The sequence below is a fragment of the Argentina anserina genome, chromosome 4 (genome assembly GCF_933775445.1).
Source record: "Argentina anserina chromosome 4, drPotAnse1.1, whole genome shotgun sequence".
Classification (NCBI taxonomy): Eukaryota; Viridiplantae; Streptophyta; class Magnoliopsida; order Rosales; family Rosaceae; genus Argentina; species Argentina anserina.
The window spans coordinates 25268953-25286883 of NC_065875.1; the positions used below are offsets into that span (position 1 = coordinate 25268953).

Genomic DNA, 17931 nt, shown 5'->3' on the forward strand with positions numbered 1-17931 from the left:
GCCCTACAAGGAATCGAATTAAGAGGCCGACAGTGTTGCCAGTCTGCCAACCGTCTCTTTATTGTCTAATCAAATAAATTTTATTATATATGATAAATTATATTTCTACTGAAAATAAAAATAAAAATTGGACCCTTACCGGTCGGAGGGCCTCTACCATGAGTCCATGACCACCCCAGAGCCGGTACTGTTTATATCTCTGAGTACTACCTATAAAATGAAATGTGTTTAAGAATACTGAAGTTTCGGACATGGGGCTAAAAGCCTTCCATATAGGATTCCAAACCCCGTTTCAAAAAAAAAAAAAAAACTGAAGTTTTGAAACAGACAACGGGTAAAATATTAGTTCGTAGCGTGCAACTCACGACGAGAAGAAGTAGCTAGTGATGGATTGGATTCGTAAAGAGCAAGCAAAGAAATAAAAGCAAGAGGACTTTTGTTGTTGGGACAGAGCGAGCAAGCTAGCAAAGGCATGTTGCAGTTGAAGTTTTTTGCAGGGTGGTGTAATGATGGTTCTCTCAGCTAGCTAGGTCTGCATCAAGTCCTTTGCTTTTGCTTACATCTGGGGTCATTGCGTGCTGCGCCCTGTCTCTCTGTTATGTCTATGTCTGTATAAACTTGTTGCATGGAAATGGTCAAAGCTGGAGGAAGTGTGTTTGAACTTTCCCTTTGGTTATTTGGTTCTTTTACCATTTCAACGCCCACGTAAAGGCTCAATTATGGTAATTCCTAAAGCTATTGCATGATATCTTTTTAACCTTCTGCACTGTGTAAAGGAGCTGCTTTCTTCACAGTGATCATTAGATAACCAAGGGGTCAAAGCAAGAGGTCAACTTACTTCCTCCAAGTAACACCATAGTTAAAACCTCAAGTCCTCAGATAAGAAAGAAGTGAACCATTAGGCAGCTATAGTGACCAAAAAGATATATGGGAGAACATGCAACATATATGATAAGAAAAAGGGGAGACACATCCCACTGTACTTGTTCCAATGAAGATGTTTTATGTTTAACCAAAGTAGTGTTTACTGATTCTTAAACTTGATCCAAACCGTCAATTTATAATTAAATAGCAAGCTCTTAATTGATGTTCACTCTACTTCCTAACTATAATTGAATGCATATGTTGTTATAGAACTAACTAGGTGGGTGGTTGAAGCACAGAAGTAGAAAATTGCATTGAAAGTTTTGAAAACAACGGTCAAGTAGGGAGCACTAGTGTCTTCGTCCTCGTAAGCTAAACCCTATTTGTTGAGCTACTCCATACCCCACCACCACTCACGTGAATTCGTATATATCTCTGCTAAATAATCAAGAGATTTCAATGGCATTAGCAAGCACGAAGAAGAAGAAGACCGTTGAAGCATGGGAGTAGAACAACGGATAAAAATATGAAGATAAATAATGAGGACAATTACAAAGAGTACAGAAGGAGATCAACTCTCTGGACAAATGACCCCGTCAAGTCAAGTCGCTGTTCTTCTTTTCCATTGCCTCTCTCTCTCTCTCTCTCTCTCTCTCCAGTATTTAACGTTGAATCACATCATCTCAGGACTCAGAGCACTTCCCTAGGTTTTCCATCTTTTTTTCTCCTTTCCCAGAATTAAATATTTACACAGAGGAGTTCAGGCCCTCACCAAGAACAAGTGACGAGACCCATGTGCCCTTTGTTTGCTTTTGAGGGGAGAAAATAAAGAAAATGTGAGAATTTAACGAGCGGTACTTTAATTATTAATGATTTTAATTTTTTATATTTTATATTTAAAAATTATCCCATTAATATTTTAAGTTTTTAAATCAGCTTTATTTTAATTTTTTTAATCAATTAATCTTGTGAGTAGCTTTATTTCTCATTAATTTGTAAGAATATTTTTGTCATTTTATTTTTCATTAATTCTACTTAGTTTATAACAAGTATTTTCTACTATTTAAATTAATTGTTATATATGCATTTTTTTTACTTTTAAAATATTTAAATGTCTAAAAAACGTTTGAGTATATTATTATAATAATACAGTTGTTCGTTGATGCACATATCCAATATGATTGTTGCTGGTATATTTTGTAATTGTGAAATTTAACTTATTTGTAATAATTATGGTAAAAAAAGATGATTATTAATTTTATAATGAAATAATAATTTTTTTTAAAGTTGAAATTAGAGAAAAATTAAAGATGAAATCGGAAAAAAAAATTAAAATGTCGAAAATACCCTTAGTGGGAGATGAAGTAACTAATAACAGTGTTAATTGAAAGAATTGACTAAAATTATGTTAAAATAGATACTTAAAGTACATAATTTTCAAATATAATATATTAATTGTTAAAATAACTAATAATTAAAATACTCTTCGTTTAATTCTCCTACAAAATTACACAACTAATTGTACTTCAAGACTAGCTTCAACTCTACCCCTCCACTCAATTTTTATTAGAAAAAAAAAACTTACATTTTTACTTGTACAACACCCACGTACAATCCCAATACAAGTACTCTGTGCGACCCTTTGCTCAGTTTGCTGAGACCCAGAGAGAGAGACACACACAGAAAGATAAAAAAAAAAACTTGAGTAGAGTGTTCCATTCTATCCCACTCCAAAGAGCTAGTTTGAAGAAATGACTAAAGATGAAGACTTTAAGCTCCTTAAGATCCAGGTATTTCTTGTTTCTCTTAACCACATTGTAGGCTCTCGTGTTTGTTTATAGGTTCTCGATGTGCAGAGCAAAGTTGGGTATTGGTCTTTTCCTGGAGAATCTTGGTTTTGGTTTTTGTTGTTTCTTCTTTTCTTCTTACATTTGTTTCTCTTCTTTTCTATTTACAGACATTTACTCTCAGAGTGAACATACACTGTGATGGGTGTCAGCAGAAGGTGAAGAAACTGCTTCAGAGAACTGAAGGTGCTCACTTTCTTCTACTTTCTACTTGCTGGGATATCTTGCTGCCACTTTGCTCTTCTTCTTTTTTATTTCATTCCAATATTGTAGAATTTTTGTGATAGTATGCAAAGTAAAATGAAATGAAACTTGATGACTTGATCAATATACTCTTACTGTTGATGTATATGTATAATCTTCCTGAATTTCTATTCACTGTCTCTTAAGGATTTGCCTAACTGAAGTTTTATTTCTTCCCTTTCTTTAGAACTCTGATAGCTTCCTTTTTGGAAAATGATGAACTTTTTAGGCACATTGATAGGGGAATTATTTGTTCTATAAATGTCAATTCTGTTAATTTTTCACCCATTCCTCTAATTCAACCCTTTTGTACATTTCTAATTAAGATTGTTGTTCATTTTGTTTTTTAATCATCTCCTACAGGTGTTTATCAAGTCAGCATAGATGCTGATCAGCAGAAAGTCACAGTTTCTGGGGCTATAGACTCTGCCACTTTGATCAAGAAATTAGTTAGAGCTGGGAAACATTCTGAGGTTTGGTCACAGCAGAAGGCCAATCAGAACCAAAATCAGAAGCAAAAGAACACCAACTGCATCAAGGATAACAAAGGCCAAAAGCAGCAGGGTGCGGCCTTCGGAAACCAACAGCAGCAGAAGTTCCCCAATTTCCTTTCTGAAGAGGATATTGACGACTTCTTGGACGATGTGGAGGAGGATGAAGAGGATGATCAGTTGAGGTTTCTGAGGCAGAAGGTAAACCAGCTCAGGCTACAAGCGATTGATGCAAAGAAAGGTGCTGCGGCTGCAGCTAATCCAAACAATAGTGTTAAGATCACAAACAATCACAATGCTGGGAAGAAGGGAGCAAACCACCCAAATCAGAATGTGCAGGGCATGAAGATGATCAATCCAGGCGGTCTTGATCCTAAAACCATGGCAGCGTTGAACATCAGCAACATTGCTCAATTGGGTGGTGGAAACATCAATTTGGGTGGAGAAGTCAAGAGGGGGAATAACCATGATCTCAGCGACATGATGAATTTGGCTGGCTTTCGTGGCAATGGCGCCACAAATGCTGCTTCCTCTGCTCAGTCTGCTGGTTTGGGTGGCAATCCCTCTGCTAGTCTGGCAGCAATTCAACAAGCGCTTCAGTCTCACCAAGCTCAAGCTGCAGCCAGTGGATATCAGGCTGCTCAAGCAGCTCCTGGAGGCTTTCCTGGTGGTGGTGGTTATGCTACTGGCCAGTATCCGCAGACCATGATGATGAACACAAATGGCTACGGCCATCCATCACAGATGATGAACATGAATATGCAGCAGGCGAGGCAAGCAATGCAGCAGCAGCCGCAACCTCAGATGATGTACCACAGGTCTCCATTCATTCCTCCTAGTACTACTGGTTATTACCCCAACTATGGTCCTAGTCCTAGTTTCGATCTATATCCATATGGTGCTGAGCCTAACTACGGCGGCGGTGGTGATGTCAACAATGCAGCTCATATGTTCAGTGATGAGAACACGAGCAGCTGTTCTATCATGTAATTCTGATCATGTAGAAATGAAGTGTACAGAGAATGGTGTTTACTCACCCCTGCATAACATTCTCTGCTAGTGGATGTTTAGTTAGTTGCTTTTGACCCTGTGGAAGGCATCATATGGATTAGAATGTGGGTGGTAATTGTTGGAGTGAGTCTCATCACTTACCAGTGTGTTACTATTGTGTAGTTGTTGACACTCTAATTATTTATGTCAATTCCTCTCGTTTGAGTACTAGAACGAGGGTGGTAGTTGTTGGAGTGAGTCTTAGGACTCTCATCACTTGTCAGTGTGTTACTATTGTGTAGTTGTTGACACTATGTTCTCTCTAATTATTTATATCAATTCCTCTCGTTTGAGTACTAGCTTCATCTTTGTTTTAGATGAAGTTATGTGCTTTGCAATGTTGTCTTACATAAACTAATACAAGTGCTCCCACCTCTGGAATCTTAATATTACGGCCAATTGGAGAAGTGTGGCTTAGTTTACAGTGACATGCAGAGACAATGTGGCATTGGTAGGAGCGCAAGTGTTAAGAAGGAAGCTGATAATATTGGCGCAGGAACAGCTGGGTTGAAAATGTCTTAGGTTACTGTAAATATAGTAATCTACAGATGAGGCAAAAATGTGCACGCGTGTGTCACGTGCCTTTACATTGGGTTTAGCTTACAAAGGAGTCGCCGACAGGACCACAGTCTCAACTATTTTCTCTGTAACTGGTGCATGCCAGAAGAGTAGTAAATATAAATATATAATGCTAACAATTTTCCTTTGCTGGCCCGGATATAAATAGCCCTGATCTGTAGTGATCGCTATGTAAGACGCGAATTTTGGTCGCGCGTTTATACTATACAGTGTTACGGAGTATTAAAATTTCGAAGGGATTTTGGAGTATTAAATTGTGAAATGAGGATTAGTAATGATAAATTATTATATATACCCGCCACATATTTTACGTGATGTAACATTTTAATGTTATTTATTGTGATTGTTTTTGATTGGTTTTTCTATTTGAATAAATTTTTGTCATTTTCACCGCGTGCATATTAATTATACCATAACGTAATATAATTTACTGAATACATCACATGTCAGTGCCACGTGATATTACTTATTACTAACTTAGTATGAAATTCTTCCTAATGAAATTTCAGAGTAATTAGGGAGCTACGCCCAGGTAAAGTGGCCAGGTCAACTAAAGAAGTGAAATGCGAAATTCTTCAGTTCACAAGGTGGATATTCACCTTTGTGACGTGGCAAACCCACAGCCAGGTATTTGAGTCAAGGATAAGTTCGAACTAACGCTGAAAATTCCCGTTAACATGTACATTTGAATTAGTGCGACAAAAAAATTGAGAGAGAGGTGAGTCGGGAAACCCAAGAGAGAAAATCAAATGAGAAGTCATGGGTCTGATTGTTGATTCTGTTCAACCGCTCTTTCTTGTCTCTAAGAATCGAATAAGAAGGAAAAGACCATAGATGAGGCCATGAGGGTCTGGATCTTGCTGAACTTAATTATGTTCTTCTTTCTTTGATCAATTATACTTCTCTTTTCCTCTTTTGGATGTTCCCTTCTTAGAACCCAAATATCCAAATAATAAAAACTCATACGCTTACGGAGAGAAAATCGGAGGAGAATAAGACCGGATCTCTGACGAGGCATCGGTGGCTTCGAATCTATGAGATGGCTTCGAGTCACATACCCATAGCACATCATGTCTTTGTTGAAGCTGGAAATCTTTGGTGTTAAAAAGTTATGGTAGCGCGTGTACTACACGCTCTGTTAGTGGAAGAGACAGTGAACCTTCACAGGATGAAGGAAAGAAACTCCGGTGAAATGGGGGTGGTGGTGGTGGTGGAAGAAGAAGATGAGTTTTGACTGAAGTGACCAAAATTGGGACCAGCATAACAAATGGACCATTTTAGGTCCTGGTCAGACTTCCCCACACAAAGGCTTTACCTGAGTTGACATTACTTTTAGGCTATTGAGTAAAGCTAACTTCTGCCTGCACTGTCAGTTCCCAACAAGATGCAGAAGCAAATTACTGGGAATAAGTAGATATCGTATAGATTAAGATGTGGATGTTACACATTGTTGCATAATATAACTTGAAAGTGGATTTTGAAATTGTATTACATTTGTTTGGCCATACGTATTCGTTGTCGGATGGTTATTACTTATTATCTAGTAATTGCTTCTTTGTATGCAGGCATACAGCTCTATACTAAGGTACCTTTAATGTTGAGGTTTTTTTTTTTTTTAAAACACTTTCAGAATGCAAAGTTGCAAATCAAAGGACTTTTGGTTTTGTTCGGCCCCTTGGCTTGTAGCCCAAAGTCAGAATTTACACTTGGGGGCTTATTTTCCACCCCAAAGCCCAGACAAAAATCAGATTTTTTTTTGGTCAATCAGATGACGTTGTTGGAAAGATGTACATGATTAGTGGTTACATACTCGCGTAAAAGAAAAGAGCTAAGTCAATTCATTCCTGTAAGTAGCTTATTGTAGCTTGAATGCCTTGAAATTCTCTATGTATGGAATGAGACCCCATCCACTTTTGAGTTAGAGCGCAATTGGTGTCGGAGAATGTTGGGGTAAAAATGGTAAAATTCAGATTAGTTTACTTTATCTTAATTACCGTATGCTATATTCTTATTACTCGTAATAATAATTATTATCAATGATAATTATTAGTTTTGTGATAATGATTATATCTATCCATTGATATAATTGTGGAGATAGAACAAACCAAACAAACGTGTCTTTTAGGAACAGAAAAACACGATTTTTGGGTTTCAACCAAAGTGAATGAAGCTTTGCTACTGATTCGTCATACCCTGTCAAAGCATCGCCAATCCTCTATATAAGGATGACAAACCCAAACAGATTGTCAATTAATTTTCTCCTCTTTCTTTCCTCAATATTTATGAGAAACACAAAGTAGAATTTGTGAGGGATTCAATTGAAGTGCTTCGATTGAATTCGATAGTTGTATCTTGTAAGACAGACATCCAAAGATCTACAAGCACAAGTGTAGGGGCGAATTTTTGTTTTAGGAAATTACAACAAGCAAGCCTCTATCAAAATCAACAAGTCAGTTTATTTGTTTTCAATCTTTTTTATTTTAGTTTAATTGAAATTGATATTGCTGTATTAATATAATTGAAATTGTGTTCTTCAAATTCATTTTATAGTTGTAATATTACTGTATTTATAGAATTAGAATTGGGTTCTTCAAACTCAATTTACTACTGTAATTAGAAGTATAAACTAAAAGGCTATTTTATACAACATCTGGTGTTAATTAAGTTGATTCATTACTTACTGAACCTTTGTTCTAAGTATCAGATAGACAGATACCATTTGACATCTATATATGTGGTTTAGTTAAAGCATCGTTCATCAAAGATATACGTACACAATTAGTTTATCACATACAAGCGTGCAACCAAGTTGTAAACTTGTGATTAATTAAGCTAATTTTTTTTAGCAGAGTACCCGCTTGGAACTAGTTTAAAGCACTAGCTTACTCATAACCTCGACACATACAGGCAAGTGCACCACACTCTGGAAATCCACATCCAAAAGGGTGATATTATATGTCAACTTGTTTAGTTGCAAATTGAACACAACCCTAAAAAGGTAAGCTAAGAGAACAATGGCAATAGAATTTGTGAACATCTACTAAGACTGCAATCATGCATACGATCACGGACAAAGATCTGCCATTTTGAGTGATCAAGTCACCAACTTTATTTTTATGCCAAAAAAAAAAAGAATAAATAGCCTTGGCCATACACTGAAGACTGAGATGCAAAATTCGTTCGGATGGATTATGATGATAAGTGTCTTATTGAGTTTTCAAGTCTTAGGGTACCTCCAACCCAAAGGGTTATTTTTAGTTTTTAGGCCACATTGTAACAAATTAAATCGGTATTATTTATCAATTTGACATTAATTATCTTAAATCCAAGTGTATTATAATGTAGTCATTTAATATATATTTTTAATATGTTATGTAACTTTTAAATTTTAAACTATCATTTAATTACAACTTTACTTTTATAAATTATAAATTTAATAAATGTAAGAATGTTCTATTCATACCTCCTAAAATGACATATACATTTTTTTTATAACAATTTTGAAAAGGTCAACGCGTTGAAATGACAAAAAATAGTAAGAGTACAAATATAAAATAAAATGAATCTCAACTCTTCTTCCACGTACAATCGATGATTAAGTAAAATTTTATGTCAGTTTCAAATGTTATGTAATATATATGCATTGACTCTGATGTATTTTCAAAAGATGATGTGCACACCGTATTGATATTAGTTTTTTGGTTTTTAGCTTATGTTTACAATGACTTCATTTTTTGGTTCCACTGTAATTATTATAATCAATGGTGATGTTAAAAAACTTGTAGATAAATGTATTTGGTAATGTACTGTAATTTTGAACAAACAAGTTAGCAATGAATCTAGACAAAATTAAGAACTTATTGAACAAAATAAAAAATCAGCGTGATAAGATGTCTGATTAAAGGAGGTATAATTAACAATTGTGGAGCTATGAATATTATTTTATTGATATAATTGAACAATGGGCATTTTGAAAAAAAAAATTGGAGGTCTAAATAGTATTATGGTATTTTATAAAAGCAAATTGGAGGTTCATTGACTAATGAGGTATATATGTCATTTTGGGAGGTATGAATAGAAGCTCCTATAAATGTATTATGAAAATTAAAACTTAAACTTTTATTATATAAAAATTAAAATTACATGAAATTTAACTAATTTGAGTTACATAAATGATAACTAAATGGTTAAAAGATAGGACTTATGGTTACATAAATGATAATTGAATGGCTAGATTTGTATTTTCTATAATTACAAATATAAAACTAAAATTAATTAAAATAAAAATGATCTTATAATGAACTACTACTTTTTATCTTATTTCACAAAAATTAAAATTAAAATTACATGACAACTTAACTAATTTAAATTTCATAAATTATATTTAATGATTAAAAAATACTCGTACTCATGATTATTCGGTATATAGTCAATATATCCGTATAATAGTCATTTACATGTATTTTTAATTGTACTTCCAGAAATAAGTATACTTGGAAATTATTTGTTCTATTTTAAATTATTTTTATTTTTCGCGTTTATTTGTAATTTAGTTAAAAATGATTAGTGTTTTTTTATAAGTGAATTTTTTTGTTGGTTCACTAAAAATTAGTAGTTTTATATCGGTAGTATTGTTGTATATTTAAGAAGTTATTACACTAAAACAATACAAGCTTAATTCGAGTTTAGTGCTATAGTATATTATTTCAACAAACAAAATACATTTATTTTAAATAATGAAATATATATATTAACTAAATAATGTTGTTATGTATCTATGAAATTGAGAAATTATTACATATACCCGCCACATATCTCACGTGGCGTACCCATTAATGTTATTGGTGCATTTTTATTGTGTTTGTTTATGATTAGTTAGTTATTTATAAATAAACTTTTACTATTTTCACCGCGTGCATATTAATTATATTATGACGTAATATGATTAGCTTGGTACACAGAATAATTACTCTTAAGAAATTATTCACCAAAATAATATAAAAATTATTTTGAGACATGATGATAGTATACCATGATGATAGTATACCATAAAAGTGTGTCAATTTTGGCCCTTTAGGGCTACTTCTAGCACACTTTTGTGGCACACTAACCCATGCATTAAAGATGAAGTGTGCTACAATTAAGGAATTGTGACACAATAGTCCATGGGTTAGAGATGTCGTTAGTAGAATGGATCATGTCTTCGTCCCAAGGAGAAGCCAACAGTTTTGAAGTCTAGCCAAGTCTTCCCCCTCAATTATTTTTTCCGACAGCCCGCCACGGTTGTTTTAATTTCGATCACCAGCGACCTAGCTCATTTATTTTGTTCGATTAAGTTGTTAAGATGTTTGAAGTTTGTAGCTGCAGATGCATGCACTAGACAATTAAGCTGGTATCTCATATATAGTGGTGTAGTCTAAGACTCTCTAATTCTTGATTTTGTCAGATTAATTTCTTCATTATTCCCCTTCTTTGGTGCTAATTAAGCACAATACAAGCAAAACGTCAAGCAAATCATCCTAGTGGCAGAGTACCACACAAGGATGTGATATCGATGGTTATCCACCTGCGTAGCTTACTCTGGAGTGTGGACCGATTCTGAGCTCGATCGATCTGTGGACAGAAGCTAGAGGTTAGTTTTAGATCGATTATCTAATAATGATGTGAAGAAATTAATGGGAAGACTGACTTTGGTGATTTTGCCCGGATTATTATTCCTTGATTTTTAGTGTAACATTTTATGTTGCATGGTCTCTCCCAGTGACGGAGTCGAAGACAAAAATTAAGAGGTGCCACTAGCTACATGCGACTAATTCAAGTTTGATTCAATTAAATCATGCCATAAGGGTTAGATACATAGACAACTCAAACATAGAGGGGTGCCATGACAGCCACTTGCCCTCAAGAGCGCCCTTGCTCCCACACACGTTATGAATCACTGTTATGCATTTATGCCATGCAGCTAACACAATTACTGAGGAGGATTATCCAAGCACCATTTGCATAGACTTGCGATATCGTTGATTTCATAATGCATGCATCTTCAAATATGTTCAATTAGTGTTATTCTTTGTGTTTTTGGCAATGAAAGTAATTCAATGTTGGATTGACTTTTAACGAAATTTGATTGAAACATTTTATCAAAATTGATTGAGTTGCAACTGTGGACAATTGAAGTTGAGTTACGCTTAAACTCGCGTGCATGGCTACTCAGCTTACCACTGAATACTCTTTCTAATGCAAAATTGAAAACGATGGATAGTGATACATGCATGCGTAATATAATATCTCCTCCCAAACAATTTCGGAGTTTCGGACTCATCTAAGCTGAAAAGGAGGCTCACTCTCTCTCTCTCTCTGTTTTTTTTCTTTTGTGGTACTGAAACAAACTTCATTAACAAAGGAAGGGCAGAGAGAAACAATAAAAGGAAAAGACAATCATCTCCTACGGTCCTACCACCCAAACAGCATTACGTAGCTAACAGCGAAAATATAATATCCCCAAATAGAAAAGCAATAGAACTCGGACCAAATTAGATCATCTCCCACCATAAGGTAAAATTGGTAAAGTATAAGTGATATATGGCTTACTATTTTAGCATATTCCTTAGCATATTTTTTGCCTTTTGTTTTTAAGCTCCCACCATAAGGTATAAATGGTAAGGTATACATAGAGTTTTTGGATGACAACAGTTATTATTTGAATCTTGATTGAAAAAACGGCTACTATTTTTTTTGTCAACAACTATAACGGCTAGTTAACGGACATTTTTGAAAATTCTATATAAACACATATTAATCACATTAAGAGGTGATGATGATCTTCATGAGTACTAAATTCGGTGATTAGTGATTTCTTTTAATATTTATGTATTATTTAGTTATTTTACTTTTATGCATCAGTGTGCATGGTACTTTTTCCGAGCTCGGAGGTCACCACCGAGAAGGTTTTGAATAGACCGTTAATTATTATTTATAAATCATAAGTAATTATTATACATTAAAATAATTTAACTCGATCATATTCAATATTGGGCTCATATGAAAGAGCTCACTGCGAGGTTCGTAATGGTACAATAGTTATTTGTAAAAAATAAAAATAAGCATGATATTTATGGAGAAAATTAATATGTAACTAAAATTAAAATGGATATAATTGGAATATTAGAAAAAATACGAGGATAGATTAGGGAGAAAATGAAAAAATAATAAAAAATATAACTCATTTACCTTACGGAATGGAATGCCATAGATAGCATTCCACTGTTCACGTAAGGTAAAATTTTTTTTGAGAAAATGGGGGATACCTTATGGTGGAAGGTGGTGGTAAGGTATATTGATGATTTTAGCTTATGGTGGGAGATGTTCTTAGAAACTCGGTCAACAACCTCAGTCGGAGAACAGAGGTCAAGGAGAGTGGTGGCACTGAAAATCAAACCTTATTTAATTTTGATTTTTGAATGGGTCTTTTGCCTTTTTCATCAGATAAATAAAACCAGGTCATATTTGGACAGAATATCACTCTTCTGCTCTTCTCGACAAGACTCCGACGACCCTACAAAGAAAAGCCCCCTCAAGCATTCGCTAAATTTCCTTAAATCATTTTCATCAATTTTCTACTATAAATACCATGAGTCTTCACCTGTTACTCACGGAACAGTCTGTTATGCGCCTGACCTTCAAGAGCCCAGGCCTTTTTTGTAGACGGCATCTGATATCTTTAATGTAACAGTGGCGAAGGTAAGAATTAGGTCTATCATCCGCTTCTCCTCTTCGTTCTCTTCGTTTCAACACCGACAGTTTGACACCACCTCTGCCATCATCTCATGATCAGGCCGCCACCGACGTGGCCCAGCAGTCGTCACCCACACCATCATCTTTCACGTTTTCTCTTCATCACAACCATATCAGAAACCAAGGCATGCAGTCCAAATCGGAATATCAACGAGACGCTGCAACCTTGAGCTTCGATCGCCGACCTGAAAATGAAGCTCCGGCCACCTTCTTAACCTCTTTTTATTGGTAACATCAATCAAATTCTTGAGAACCCAATTCCGTTTGGTTGAGAGTTTATGAAGTTGGGGGATCATGGGATTTTATTGTTATGTCGGATTCGGTATTCCATGTGTTAAGGTATGAATCCGCAGTGGTCTAGGGTTAGCAAAATCCTTGTCGCATAACCAAGGAATCGAATCAGAGTCGAATCGGGAGCTAGAGTTAGCGAGTTGGAATTGGATTGAATTGACGTCATTTCCGGCGACCTCAATCCTCCACCGACTTGGAGACCAGCGCAGTGAGACTCCCCTTCTACCCAGACAACTACTGGATACTAACCCAGTCAATTATAATAACTTGGCTTCTCATTGCAATTAACCGAAAGTCAAGTGGACTTCAGTTTTCATTTTAACAGCTGAGATTTTGACGGACATCACTGATACTATTTTTTGACCCTATCACTATCTGACACATCAACTAGGCTCTCGGAGGTCGGGCTCATTCCAGAACGTACCGTTACTCATATCTCTCTGACTATCTCTCTCTTTCGAGCTTTCTTTCTTTTTTTCTCTAGCCTTCTCGTTCTCTCTCTCTATTCTACCTATCTCTGCATGCAACCGTAGATGGTTAATATGCAGAGTTTTGGGGGTGTTTATGCATTCTTCAAGGGCAGAAGGACAGCTTGTAAATCTGACCAGGTTGCAGCTGTTCGTGGATAAGCTACCTGACATGCCCAGAATCAAAGGCTTCCAGGTTGTCAATGGTGTTCCAAAACCCAGGTCATTCAAGATTGGCATGTACAAGAAGAAATGGGTAAACAATACCAGAATCACTCTCCATCTTTAATTTATTTTTCTCACCTAAATTATTATTATCGGTTTAATTCCTTTCGACTTTTCATATATACAAATAGAAATATTTTAGTTCTTCTATGATTCTGGTTTTTCTACTTTGTTTGCCTTAGATAACATCTATGACAATTATAAAGCCACTGTACTTCAAAGACTATTGATCATGCCTCTCTGCTAATTCATCCAACTAGCTAGATCAATCTGGCCTTCATATCCAGCAGAATATATAACAAAATCACACTACTCAATTGTTTTAACTTCTTTCGATACTTATCCATGATAGTTTTAACCAATAAATTAACTAAATTAAAACTATATATAGGTCGATCAGTGAGCTGTAACCCTGTTTATAGTTTTTAAACAAGATGCTCCACCTTTATAACATCAGTATTGATCGAAGATCTCCTTCAGCCGAAAATATCGTAGGAAAAATAAGGTATAAAATAAAAAGTGTTAGTGTTATTGCTAAGAGTGCACAACAAGTCAACAACGTACCACTGAAATTAAAATGTAAAGAAAAATTATCTACCATTCGTACAGAGAAATCCAAGAGTCCAGATGACCTGAAGATTAACTTGCTGACCGATTTCTTTCTCATGATGGTAATCATCATTTAATTCCATTGGGGAATTGACTGTGCATCGCCGGCATTGTTAATTACATGATTTGATTCCCCTTAATTCCCTTTTGCAGAAATTCCAGAGACCTACCCCAGTCGACGGTGTACGCCTACGGTACAAGCAAGCGCAGAGCAACTGTCCCTGGTCCAACAATCGAGGCCCTCCATGGCATTTCCACCTCCATTAGGTGGCAAAATAATATCCATTCGACCAAACACATCCTTCCTTGGGACGACACCATTCCGACAGCCGTACCTTCCACCAAGAAGGGCATTCCTACTGTGGTGCACCTGCACGGCGCCATTGGTGAATCCACGAGCGATGGAAATTCAAACGCGTGGTTCACCGCGGGCTTTAGAGAACGTGGCAAAACTTGGTCGAAGAAAACGTATCACTACTACAATCAGCAACACCCTGGGAATTTATGGTACCATGACCATGCAATGGGGTTGACTAGAGTTAATCTTTTAGCTGGCTTGATTGGAGCCTACATCATTGAAAATACAAGATAGAACAACAACGAGTAATAGCAGCGGAATATATAGAAGAATTTTACTTTTCTATTAAACAATTCATATTACAATGATTACACCTTAATCAATAATAATATTATTCTCAAAAGTAAAAATACTTCTTACTTGATAGTCACAATCAAGCATGAAACAACCTCACTAAGATCGTTGCTTCAAATGTCGATACAACCTCACTAAGATCGTTGTAGACACACGGATGATCAACCTCACTAAGAACGTTGATGTTGCCACTAAGGTCTTCAATGAAGTCACAAAGATCTCCTAGCATTAAGCTTCCATTTTTGTGAATTTTCTTCTCTTTGGTTTCACCTTCTTTCTCCTCTTTTTTTTTCTTGTTCGTGTATCTCCTAGAGGCCACCCAACCTACTGCCTATATACATCATATATATAGCCGCCACATGTATTCCCTAACCCTAGGAATTAAACCTAACTTCCCTTCCTAATACATCTCACATAGAAAAGGAAAAAATCCATATGAATATGGAATACACCTTTTATTTTGAATCCTTTTCTATAACAATTCTCAAACACCATTTAACTAAATATATATTCCCAAATATATATCAATCTACCCATAATCAAATCGGTGGAGACTTCTTTGGTAGGAAAAATAAACCATAATCTTTTCCTAGTCCAATTAGGAAACAACTTCAATTCTCCTTTTGCATATCAAATCTTCATGACTTGTCCTCCACGCCTTTGGATCTTCATCAACTATATGGAGGCCAATATATGTACCTTCAATCATCCGTCATCCGGATGTCGAGACTCCATTTGGACTTCCCCGAGGCAAATTTGATCGCACATTGGTGATTTTCGATCGTGCATTCAACAGCGATGGTTCCATATACATGAATTCCAAAGGAAACAACCCCTCCACACACCACAATGGCAACCAGAGTATTTTGGTGACGCTATCATTGTGAATGGAAAGGCATGGCCAAAATTGACCGTACGACGTCGTAAATACAGGTTCCGAATCATCAACGCCAGCAATGCAAGATTCTTCAAATTCTTCTTCACCAACGGGCTGAGATTCATCCACGTAGGAGCCGACTCAGCTTACATTGAAAAACCAGTTGCCAGCAGAGAAATTTTACTGGGGCCATCTGAGATCACCGACGTGATAGTCGACTTTTCCGAGGCGAAGACAAACAATGCTATCCTAGCCAACGACGCAGCGTATCCTTACCCCGACGGCGACCCCGTCAACGAAGCCAACAGCAAGGTCATGAAGTTTTCAATTCGTCGCAAGAAGGAGGTTGACACGTCACGTGTTCCGGCGAAGCTAATCCACTACCCTGCTCCTGATATATCCAGTGCTTCGCAGACACGATACATTGCCATGTACGAGTACGCTAGCGACATTGATGAGCCGACGCATCTGTACCTGAATGCTAAACCCTACGATGCTCCGGCGACTGAGACTCCGAAAGAGGGGACGACGGAGATTTGGAACGTGATCAATCTGACGGAGGACAACCACCCGCTGCACGTTCACCTTGGGTTGTTCGTTGTGCTGGATCAGACCGACTTGGTGAACGTGGAGGAATTCAGAGATTGCATGACTAAGAAAAACGATGATCTCAACTGCGGAATAAGCAAGTATGCACGCGGCAACAAGACGGAGGTGCCAGCTTATGAGAAAGGGTGGAAGAACGTCTTCAAGATGAGACCTGGTGCTGTGACAAAGATTCTTTTGAGATTTGCTTACATACATTCGAATGCATCCTATGAATTCGACCCGACTGCCGAACCTGGTTATGTCTACCATTGCCATGTAAGTAAACGTACACCGATAAATATGATAGTTCCCTTCTGACGATTCTATAATATTTGGGGAGTATGGTAGAATTACGATAGATCTTTGTCATTTGGGGTTCACGGGTATATATACTAGATGATATATACAAGAAGCTGGATAAAGCTTGTACAAGTTGTCCGGTAGCCTGGAAGTGTATGAGACACTGTCCCGATATGACAAACACAAACTTGGATTGGTTTGTTTGTTTGATTCTCTAACTGATATGCTTCTTTTGATACGTAGGTTCTAGCAATGATCAGTCCTTAAATTATTGTTTTGAACTAATTGTGCAGATCTTAGATCATGAAGACAACGCGATGATGAGGCCACTGAAGATAATCCGGTGAGGGAGAATTCAGAATTGTACACGGTCGAATTATATATAGGTGATTAATACATCGGTCATATTCTGCTGAGTATTTTGCTGTTTTGGATTATTTTCTTTTGCTAAGTTGTGACTAGTGCGTTCTTCATTGTTATGCAGAATATTCAATCGATCCGGAACTCGCGCTCCAAGTTGATGTTGGTGCTTTTGTCATTACAAAATGTATGCTTAAAGTTAGGTTGTCCAAATAGTTAGCAATAAAACTCTGTTCTCTTCTGGCAAAGATGTGATCGTATAATTTGTTAATGGAGCTGTAATTAATTAAGCTAAACTGTTGCTTAATTAGTTTGTTTCTGTTAAATCTGTTTGTTAGGCTTTAGTGAGTGGCATCCAGCTGCCAGTATTGTTATGGATGGGCTGGCGTTTTCTGTTATAGAGTGTAATAAAGCCTGTGGCTATAAATAGTCTGCTGTGCTGTAAGTTTGTCAAGCTTGAGATTTTCATTTTAATCAAGCGAAAAAGTTGCTCCGGGTTCTTCTTCTTCTCTTAAGCTTCGCCATCTTCATATTGCTTATTTTGAATATCTCCGGTTTGTATGATTTATTAAAATATCGACGAGAACATAAATATTGAGGGTCCAAAATTAGAAATTTTGGCGAAAATTTCGGGAAAATATCGGTTTTAAAAAATAATTGAGTAAATTGATGGAAATTTAAATAAAAACATGGA

The 17931-nt window shown here is 36.3% G+C and overlaps 2 protein-coding genes across 2 annotated transcripts; both read left to right on the forward strand.

Annotated features, from left to right (window-relative positions):
* The first annotated feature begins 2513 nt into the window (after positions 1 to 2513).
* LOC126792909 (heavy metal-associated isoprenylated plant protein 37) lies at positions 2514 to 4599 on the forward strand. The gene is made up of 3 exons (XM_050519422.1): positions 2514 to 2654; positions 2822 to 2897; positions 3318 to 4599. Exons 1-3 carry the CDS (start codon positions 2616 to 2618, stop codon positions 4433 to 4435), a joined length of 1233 nt encoding a protein of 410 aa, XP_050375379.1. The 5' UTR covers positions 2514 to 2615; the 3' UTR covers positions 4436 to 4599.
* A 7771-nt stretch (positions 4600 to 12370) lies between these two features.
* On the forward strand, positions 12371 to 17605 carry LOC126792470 (multicopper oxidase LPR2-like). The gene is given in 8 exon segments (XM_050518885.1): positions 12371 to 12405; positions 13708 to 13882; positions 14614 to 14618; positions 14620 to 15031; positions 15817 to 15955; positions 15958 to 16853; positions 17171 to 17263; positions 17362 to 17605. Coding segments are annotated over 7 exon segments (1716 nt in total). The 3' UTR covers positions 17225 to 17263; positions 17362 to 17605.
* The last annotated feature ends 326 nt before the right edge of the window (positions 17606 to 17931 follow it).

Bases quoted from the DNA above. Each gene is read 5' to 3' on its own strand.
- LOC126792909 (XM_050519422.1), top strand. From the start codon at position 2,616: ATGACTAAAGATGAAGACTTTAAGCTCCTTAAGATCCAG. The intron at 2,655-2,821 runs GTATTTCTTGTT...TTCTATTTACAG, and splicing joins TTAAGCTCCTTAAGATCCAG to ACATTTACTCTCAGAGTGAA. The intron at 2,898-3,317 runs GTGCTCACTTTC...CATCTCCTACAG, and splicing joins ACTGCTTCAGAGAACTGAAG to GTGTTTATCAAGTCAGCATA.